The 9,806-nt window shown below is 56.3% G+C and overlaps 1 protein-coding gene across 2 annotated transcripts in view; it reads left to right on the top strand.

Moving 5' to 3' along the window:
- The first annotated feature begins 5,511 nt into the window (after window positions 1–5,511).
- The window catches only part of Plch2 (phospholipase C eta 2), a 28,709-nt gene continuing 24,414 nt past the window's right edge, over window positions 5,512–9,806 (top strand). The window contains exons 1-3 of one of the 2 annotated variants that reach the window (XM_052178342.1): window positions 5,512–5,921; window positions 7,417–7,563; window positions 9,492–9,754. In XM_052178342.1, the coding sequence (XP_052034302.1) occupies window positions 5,567–5,921; window positions 7,417–7,563; window positions 9,492–9,754 (765 nt within the window). In that variant the 5' untranslated portion in view covers window positions 5,512–5,566. The remainder of the gene's footprint in view (window positions 5,922–7,416; window positions 7,564–9,491; window positions 9,755–9,806) is intronic. The other variant, XM_052178341.1, reaches the window with a different exon arrangement.

Here is a 9,806-nt window from a genome sequence, read left to right as displayed (position 1 = left end):
AGCAGGGCAGGGCTGGCTCTCATTATTACTTGTGCTCTCGAGGGACATCCTCACCCAGATCTGATGGGTACAGCCTGATTCCCACGACAGCTCCCACAAAGGTGTCCTGGGCAGTGACTTGGGGTTAGATCTGCCCCAGACAGTGGTTGACCATTTGCCTTCAGGAGCCCAGCCTAAGTATTCATGGTTGCTGACCATGCCCTGCTGGAGGAAGAGAGGGCAGCTGTGCCCTCAGGGAAGTGAGTAGCTGGTGGCAGAGACAGGAACCCCCAGGGACACAGGAATGAGGACCACATGAGAGAGGGGAAGACTGAGAGATGGGTTATTAATAGAGTCCTCTTTTCTAGCGGGGTTGTCAAATGTGATTGAAGCCACTGCTGTGAGCTGAGCTCTACCAGCTAGTGATAGCCAGGGATACTGAGAGAATCGAAAGGTGCCCGCTCTGCTCTGGAGGGACCCCCGATGGTGGCCTTGGAGCCACAGCTCCAAGAGGAGGTCCCAGCTCTGCTGGAGATAGAGGAAAGCCAATGTTGAGACCTTTGTGGGCTAAAGAAACCAGTCCCCCATGGCTACTGCAGGTACATTTGGAGGCAGGATTGGAGGGACCCAACTTAGGACTGAACACGTGTGGACGTCTCTAAGTGGAGGCACCAGGCAGGGGATACTGCTGACCTTTGAGAATGCCCTGTTTATTCGCTGCTACTGTGGCTGCAAAGGTGAATTCCTGACCACCCCCCCCCCCCTTCACACACAGCTTAGCGGCTTTGAACTCCAGTTCATCACTTCTCTTGGCTAATAGACCAGCAATGAGGCCCTGTGAGTTCAACCTCTGGGCTGTGAAGGGGTTAAGATCTTGAAGTTGGTACCACCAGCAGAGAATGGGTCAGGCTGCTACCCAGCCTCTACCATTCAGGGCTGTGGGGACTTCTAAGAGAAGGTGGCAGCTCAGGTTGGCTCATGGGTGGGTCAATTCATTAGCATGGCGAGTGGACAATGGATGGTCAGACAGAACCTGTTTCTACCCTCTAGGTTGCTCGTACCACTGGCTGCCCCAGGCATCTGAACATGGGGCAGAGCAAGGTCTGAGTGGCCTGTCTCAGTCCCCCCTTCGGCCAACCCCCACTGCTCAGCCAGGGTCAGGGAGACGTAATAGGTCAGGCCCCCTCTCACAGAACTTGCCTCCCTCTGCTAGAAGCCAGAGCTGCATACCATGGGGCAGGCACTGCTGGAGGAAAAGGGCACATCCACCCAGCAGAGCAAGCCTGCTGTTCCATCCCCAGGACAGCCTCAGACCTGGTCAGAAGGCCTCTGACTGGTCAGGGGTTATTGTTTCCACTGCCTAGGCCCTGCCTTGGCTCAAGTGCCCCCAGAACGAGCACAGCCCCTTGGGTCTGGCTGGGGAGGGCAGGAACGAGCTGGCTCACACTCCCTGATACAGTAAAAATAGTTGGGGAGGAGGCGCCCAGACGTGTGGGGGGTGGGGGGGATGCGTGGCTGTTCTCAGACGTTTAAATAAGCTTGGCCATATGTGTGTGGGCCTGTCCCTCCCTCCTGAGTGGCACGGGACCAGGGGCCAGGCTCATTCTGGTGGGCGCTGTGGAGCTGGGGCAGGATGGCTTCTTCCTTCTTCCACTCCACCCCAGGCACCATCTAAGTGTTGGCTGGGATGGCCGGTAGGTTGGGAAGCATCCTGGGGAGGATCAAGGCCGAGGGGGTGGGGGGAAGGGCTGGGAGAGCATCATTCCCTAAGGTCCCATGCTGCTGATCTTTAGAGCCCTGCACACTAGGTAACAGCTTCAAGTCCCATCCTGCTTGTAGGATAAGGGCCCTCATACCTAAAGGTTCCCCTGTGCGTGTGTACATGCTCCGCAAGGCCTGTGGGTGGTATTTGTAGGTTTATTGGGAGAGTAAATTGATTTTCCTGCTCTCTCCGGGGAGAGGCGAATCCACCGAATGGCTGTTGGTCTCTTGTTCACAGCAGCCATCAAGCTGGGTTACCCACTGTGTGAGGACAAGATCGATCTCCCTCACAGAAGTGGAACGGTACCAGCGCTGCCCACCTCTGGACAGCACGGGGCCTTTCTCCTTCAGGAGCTGCCCATGGGCTCCACTCAGGCTGTGAGGACATGCCTTTCATCAGAAGGGGAACTGAAGCACAGAGGTGACAGGGACACCCAAGTGAGGGGAGCACCTGTGTCCCAGCAGCTGCCTGGCCAGGCCACCAGGGTTAGCAGCTATGAGGTCGAGCTGAGGAGAGTCATGGTGTCTTCCAGCTGTGTGGGGCCAAAGCACCAAGGAGCCTTGCGCATCTTCAGGGCTCCCCTCTCCACCTGTATTTCTATTTTGTGTATCTGAGCACCAGGACTTCGGGGCCTGGGCTGCAGCTGGCTGGACTCCAGAGAGACTAAGCCACTAATACTGGTCTGACCTGGGTGCAGAGTTGCCCACAGCTCCCAGAGCTGACTAAGTGGCCGTGGCTCTTCTTGGTCACCCCCATCCATCCTTGTCTCTTCTGGTTCTAGGTGAGGCTGAGACCCAGTAGAGAGGAGACCCTCAGGAGCAGGCAACATTCTGTAGGGGAGCTGTATAGGTTAATGCGGGGCAGGGAAAGTCAGGACAGAGGAGTTCAGGAGCTTCCTGTCCTGGGGGTGGGCAGCTGGGAGAGGTGTGCCTCTTCTGGTAAGCAACCAAATGTACCTGTTCCTTTCCCACATAAGACTTTGTGGGGTTGGTACATCATGGCATCAAGTCAGGGAGGTCGCAGGCGACTCCTGCCTGAGCAACCTGGGTGAGGACCAAGGTAGTAGATATTTTCACCTTTCTGGAAGCTGCACATTTTGGCTCCCCAGGATCCCCAAGAACTTCTGGGGGGATCAGGGTGCTCTAGAGTCTAGCTGTAATGGACAGCAGGTGTGGCTAAGCATAGCCTAACTATGAAAGAAACTCTGGGGTCCCAGAGTCCCTCTGTGACTTTAATATGGGAGCTGACTACCTCTGGTCTCTGAGGGTGGCCCAATCAACCCCCAGACAGCAGGTGGGAGCCTTACCCATCCCTGGACCTGGGTCCTAAGTATGGCCCTGTATAGATATGGGGTCCTCGGGGCATCGGAGAGGGCAGGATGGAGATATTCCTTCCATCCATTACAGGTAACTCTTCTGGAAAAGGCCGCCCTTGTCTCGGTGGCAGGGGTTTGGGGTGTATGTCTGAGCTTTCCACCCTGCCTGGGTGGCTAGGTGGTCAAATTCAGTCCTGCCGTTAGTGGGCTTGAGTCCTGTGTGGCCGGTTACCTGGGCTCCTGCTCTGCTTGACCACACTGTGGGCATGGTAGCTTGTCCTCTGTAGTCTCAGCCTGGGGCACTGGCTTGCTCAGTGGCTGAAGTGCCATGCCCACACCTGTCTTCTGCAGTATCAGAAGTGGGCAGGGCTACTCGGGAGAGCGGAAGAGGCCTTACTGCCAGAGTTGAGCTGGGTGTGAGGGAGGATTAGCTGGGTCTCTGCCAGCCTAGTATGCAGAGGATTATGGCCTGGGGCCACCAGGAGGGTCGGGGAGTCTGGAGTGCAGTGCTCTGGGTCCTCCACTGGGGTTGCTAGTGCCACTGGATCTTCACCCCTCCTGGAGCCATCTGGGCACCTAACTCCTGGCTGATGATGGGAGACTGGTGGATGGCTAAAAGCGGAGAGGGGGAGAGGGTAGAGGTAGCTAGTCCTGGAGAGATTTGGGGAGCATGAGTGGCCCTATACTGGGCTAGGCTCAGGAAAGAGAAGAGCAAGTGTGTCCAAAGGTAGGGTACGCTAGAGAGAGCAGGAAATCTGGAAATTCTGGCATTGATGGTGTGTGCATGTGCATGTGTGTGTGTCTTTTTGTGTGTGTGTCTGTGTGTGTGTCTGTGTGTGTACCAAATGGGAAGTGCAGTGGCTAAGTCACTGGAGGCCTAGGGAGGGCTGTTGGAATGTGGACAGCATAAATATCATCCAGGGTGGAGCATTAAGAGCGCCTGTCCCATCTTGCCCAGCCTTAGCAGCCCCCATGGTCTTCCTGATACTTGATTTTTTTTTTTAACCCCAGCTTTTGCCTACTGCTCACCAGGGATCCCAGGCTTTACCTACACAGGTGACCATGCCACCAGGGCCACCTGTGGCCTGTCTCCCTGGGGAGCACCAGGGCTGTGCTACTTCCTGTCCTAGCTTTAAATGGTTCCTTAAGCTAATTTGTGGCAGAAAGGGCAGGCTGCCTGTCGACCTCCAGTCAGCAAGGCCTCTGGCCAAGGCTCCTAATTGGATCCTGGTTTGGCTGTGAGTTGATTATATTGGATCTGGCTTAGTGGGTCCTGATTCCTTGTGACAGAGCTTCCTGTTGTCCAGGACACATGAGCAGGCCGGCCAGGGTCAAGAGGGTGGCTCGGGCAGGAGCACCCAGGCTACTTTGTGAAGCGGGGTGACATAACTGTTGGATGTGGAGCCCCTTAGCAAGCACTCCCAGGATGTGCTGTCCTTTTACAGAAACAGAAGCCTGGTTAGGGAAGAAGTCGGGGTGCCCACGATCCTGAGGCAGTGAAGTGATATGAAATCCTACCTCCCATTCTTACGATCTCTTCCCCCTGTAGTTGCCGTGAATAAGCCATGAAATGTTGAATATGTGATGAGCATGTCTTAAATGCTCAGTGGCCCCAAATAGTTGCTTATGGCTGGTGTGGAGTCGTGGCCAGTGTCCTGGTAGGAGGTTAGGTCCTCCCTGGGCCTGGGCTCCCTTCCCTGTCAGGAGATGGCCATGAGGCATCTGGATGCCCAGATATGCCCAGCCTTGGGTGCAGAATACAGTGATAATGTACCCTGAGTAATGGGATATCTCCACAGCTTTGGTTCTGGTGGGCATAGGAGAGAGCAGCTGGGGATAGGGAAGGGCTGGGATTTGGAGTGGGATCTGCACAAGGCTCAGGGAACCTACATTATCCTTCCTATGCCGGAGGTCAAAGTAGAAAGGTCAAAGTAGCTGGCCCTGTGCTGGCTTAGCTCTGGCCTCCAGCTAAAGTAGACTGGGTTCTTGGGTCTAGGTTTTGGGACAGCATGCTATTGCTTTTTGTCCCACCTGTGGACCAGCCCACTACCACACTGTGGGGATCAAGTTGGAGGTCCCTATATGCAAGGATTTCAAGCAGGAGGAAGTGAGAGCTTGAAACAGAGACACAGATACCAGCTCTGGATGGGCAGGGTTAGGAAGACAGCCCTATGTAGGACCAAACCTAAGGACAGACAGATCCTCCTGGAGGGGGTGTCCTCCCAGAGGCCCCCTCTCCTGGTCTTGTAGCCACTGTTTTATGTCCCAGGAGGGTCCCATGTCTGACCTGTCACCTTGCCTCAGCCTCAAGTGTGAGTCTGGTGGCTCGGACGTGGAACAGCCTGCTCTGAGCTGGCAGCTGGGCACTCCCCTGGCCTAAATCCTTTGTCCAGCTGGGCTGAATCCAGGAGGATTACTCTGTGGATTGGCCAAGGATGGCAGGGCGAGGCTTGGCAGCTCCCCCACTCCTGACATTCATCTTCTTCAAATAGGCCTGGGGGTTCTCGAGGATGGGTGGACTGGCTTGGGGACCGTCCAGGGCTGCAGGTAGCAGTTGGGTCAATGCCAGTGGGACCTGGGGACAGCCCTTGGGGGGCTTCAGTGGGCTACAAGGAGGAAGACAAAAAGGTGGAGAGAAGGGAATTCCTGAGGAGCCCCTGTGCCAGCTGCCACCTCTGCTCGGGCTGTTGCGGAAGGTCCCTTTTGGCTCTGGGGAGGAAGCTTCCAGCTACCACTTGGATATGCCTGGTCCCCAGCCATCTGCTGCCAGCCGGACCACAGGAACCGTGGCTTGCCTGGCAGAGGTGCTTCTCTGGGTTGGAGGGAGTGTGGTCGTGTCACCACGATGGCAGCTCAGCCTTCTAGGTAAGAAAGGGCAAAAACCAGGTCCCTCCTGGGGACTGGCCAAGCCCTTTGGGGCCACAGGATGCATAGCTTCCTAGGGAAGTTAGGGCTGCCCCTGGGGTTGCAAAAGGCCTGGGATCCCTCCTTCTCCACACCAACATCCCAATTCCTTTGCATTTTCCTCTGGGATATCCAGGTCCGGAAACATTGCCTCTTTGTCCCCAGCCAGAGACCCTCTCCGCCTCCTTAGCAGAGCTCGGAGGGCGAGCTTCAAGCGGGAAGGAGGCAAGGCCGAGCTGGAGCCAGAAGCCCCGGTTGTACGTGCTGGGGGTGGGGGCGGCTCAGGTGGCTTTAGAGCTCTTTCTGGGGCGGGGGGCCTTGGAATTTTGAGGGGCAGTGATACCTTCAGGGTAGTTATGGAGGCATGCAGGTGTAGACACTATGACCTCTAGATGGTGTCAGAGAGGCCCTGTACCTTGAGCCGTGGGACAAAGGAAAGGGCTGCTGGGTGGTCAGTAGAAGGGTCCAGTTTGCATCAGGAACTGCAGAGGCACTGGTCATGGGTGCTTAATTCACTTGCAGTTCCTCGCTCCAGCAGTAGAAGGCGCACATTCAGTTGCCCTATTCTAGAACCACATGAGGATTCTAGAGCACTCTCTGCAAACCCTACCTCAAATGCACGGGGCAGCCACACCTGTATCCCCACTGGCTGTGACCCGGAGAGAGCCCTGTCTACTTTGACCATCCACTCCATGCCTACACTTCCTCTCTGCTTACGGCCAATAAGAGCTTCCTCCAGAAAGCCATCTGACCCGGCAATACCCGTGGTTTTCTGCACCTCTCATCTGCGGATGCTTCATTGTCTGCACTCAGGAGATGTGGCAGCCTGGCTCCTGGGTTTCCTGTGCATATAGGCTTAGGTCTGGCCTGGACTCTCTGGAACCTGTGGACCTTTTCCCAGGACAGGAGGCCTAGTTGACAAAGGAGGCGGGTGGCTCAAGGGTAGGAGAGTAGGCTATGAACTTGAACCCAGCACCTCAGCCTCCCCGCTCTGTGCCTTCCTACAGGGCTTCCTGCTGACCCGGCTGCCCGGGTGATGCCACCGAAGGGGCAGTAGGCTGTCAGGAGTGGCCCGTGTCAGGGGCTAGCTGCCAGGCTCAGTGCATGGTGCCTAGGTCCACCTTATGCCCAGTCTGAGAGTCCCTGTGCCGACCGGTCTGGCCTTTGGTCTCAGTCTCTGACTGCTTGACAATCTGAGCGAAGGTCACTTGGGATCTCAGTGGTTTTTCGGACTGGTCCAGTGTCAGGGGGACAGGCCAATGCCAAATGTCTTCCCTGGTGCCTCAACCCACCTCCAGTGGCCTGGGTCCAACAGAGAAGGAATAGTAACCCGCCTGTCCCATGCTTGGACAGGACCACACAGGCCCTTTGGAGAGAGGTGAAGTTACCAGGGCCCTCATAGCTTCTGTCTGTCTGTCTGCCTGCCTGCCTCTGTCGTGTGTCCACCTGTGTCTAGTGGAGAGATGCATGAGCGCCATGCAGGAGGGGACCCAGATGGTGAAGCTCCGGGGCAGCTCCAAGGGATTGGTCCGCTTCTACTACCTGGATGAGCACCGCTCCTGCCTCCGATGGCGGCCCTCACGCAAGAACGAGAAAGCCAAGAGTAAGTCAGCAACCCAGGGAAGGGGATGGGTAGGCCCCAGCCTGGGGAGCACAGGACAGGAGATGGGTAGGCCTGAACCTGGGGAGCACAGGAGAGGGGATGGGTAGGTCCCAGCCTAGGGAGCACAGGACGGGATGGGTAGGCCCCAGCCTGGGGAGCACAGGACAGGGAGGCCTCCCAGACAATGATATGGGTGTAAGGCCCTGATGAGATGCTCTTCTGGTCATCACTAGGCTTTGGTGGTCTGGAGTTTCTGCAGTGGGCTCTGGAACAAAGTCAGACAGCCCTTGACCAAGGGCTTTGGGCAAGGATCTGGGACTCCATGGAGACTGGATGGTCTAGTGCATTGCCCCATATCAAATGTAGAGCAGAGGTCCAAAGGGCTATCAGACCAGCCAAGAGGAATGAGTCTGTCCCGAAACTGCAGAAGCCTACACAGTCAGGAGCACTGAAGGCAGGCTGGGACCCCAAGGCAGCCTGGGTCAGAGCACCTGATGTGGTTTTCAGGGGTCACTTGGATTGCACAGCTCTCATGGAGCAGGTCGTCAGAGTTGGAAAGGATGAGTCTGGGGCCCCTCTCAGGGAGAGACACCAGAGTCTTGTACGCTGTGAGAAGCAAAGTTCTAAGGTCCCTCTGGCTTTGCCAACAGCAGCACCAGGTGTGCCAGGGTAGGCTTCAGCCCAACTGTTACCGAGGGTACCACTACGGAGTCCCAGGAGACAGTAGCTATGATAGGACGCTGGAGGGTCCATGGGAGAAAGAGCCCCAAGGTGAAGTCATCCTGGACCAGGTGGCTTCCATGTAGACTGCCAGTGTAGACTGGCTCTGCCTTGGGCCTGAGGGCAGTGGAGTTGCCTCAAGGCTACACAGGCAGAGTCTGGTGTCCAGTCCAGAGGTGTTCCTGGAATTTGAGCATCCAGGGGGAAACCCTGACAAGGGGCTGGCAAAACAGTCTGTTTCCTGGTAGCTGAGCATTGATGAGCCAGGGAGCACCTCCTCCCCCGTTACCCTCCCCAAAGTAATGGTAAGAATAAGCTGAGGAACAGCAACCTTTTCAGCTTTCCATCTTGACCTCCCTGAAGGCCCAGTGCAGGGCCTCCTTGGAACTCAGTGCAGAGAGGAGTAGGTGGGATGCCGGTCTCTGCACCAAGCTGGAGCCCATCTCGTGCCAGGGAGCTTGAGAAAGGAAAAGTACAGAACAGGGGATATATGGTGCCCAGAAGGGGACCCTGGCCACCCATGGGCTGTATCTCTGTGAGGGACTCCTACAGAGATGTCAGGACAGAGTCTAAAGGCAGCAAGCGACTCATCTTCTCAGAGACTGATCTGAGCAGAGGGTCCCCTGAGCTGGGGTGAGGAAGAGACTTCAGCAGGGCATGCTGATACCCCCGCCACCCAAGCACACCTGTGAGTTGAGCTGCAGCTGCTGGCTACGTACACCTGGCTTCTCACCTGTACTGCTGGACTTGTTACTGCGGCTGCAGGATCTAGCTGTACCCAGTGTAGGTGCTTTTTGGAATGGAGAGATGAGCCGGTTAGAGTTTGACAGGTGGAGTGGGTTGCTCTTGATGTCTCAATGTGCACCTCCAAAAGAAGCTCAGTCCTGGGATAGCCAGGTGCCCGACTGCTAGTTGGGGACAAGTACCTCTCTCTTATTTTCCTTGGTGCATATGCGTGTGTGTTTTCTTACTAAAGGGGGAAGACTTACAGTCAGCAGAGTGGAATAAGGGGGTTAGCTGAGTATACTGGAGGACAGAGGGGCATGGGGGCCCCTCTAAGCATGGGTTCAGTGAGGAGGTGTTAAATTGGGGTGTCAGACATTGAAAGCAAGGTTGCAATCTGCTTAACTCAGGGTGTTCTGGGCCTAAAGAGTTGGGGAACACTTGGGTCACTGATGACCCGGAATCCTCTGACTTGCCTGCTGCAGTTTCCATCGACTCCATCCAGGAGGTGAGTGAGGGCCGGCAGTCTGAAATCTTCCAGCGCTATCCGGACAGCAGCTTCGACCCCAACTGCTGCTTCAGCATCTACCATGGCAGCCACCGAGAGTCTCTGGACTTGGTCTCACCCAGCGGGGAAGAGGCACGTACCTGGGTCACCGGTCTTCGCTACCTCATGGCTGGCATCAGCGATGAAGACAGCCTAGCCCGTCGCCAGCGTACCAGGGACCAATATCCTTGGGCTCCAGGGGTGGGGACAGATCCCCCTCCACTATCCACCTGGGTAGGGTCTCCCAATGAAG

Source organism: Apodemus sylvaticus, chromosome 3, assembly GCF_947179515.1.
Source record: "Apodemus sylvaticus chromosome 3, mApoSyl1.1, whole genome shotgun sequence".
NCBI classification, from domain to species: Eukaryota; Metazoa; Chordata; class Mammalia; order Rodentia; family Muridae; genus Apodemus; species Apodemus sylvaticus.
The sequence above is the reverse complement of the archived record's forward strand: the minus strand, read 5'-3'. Positions and strand labels throughout refer to the sequence as shown.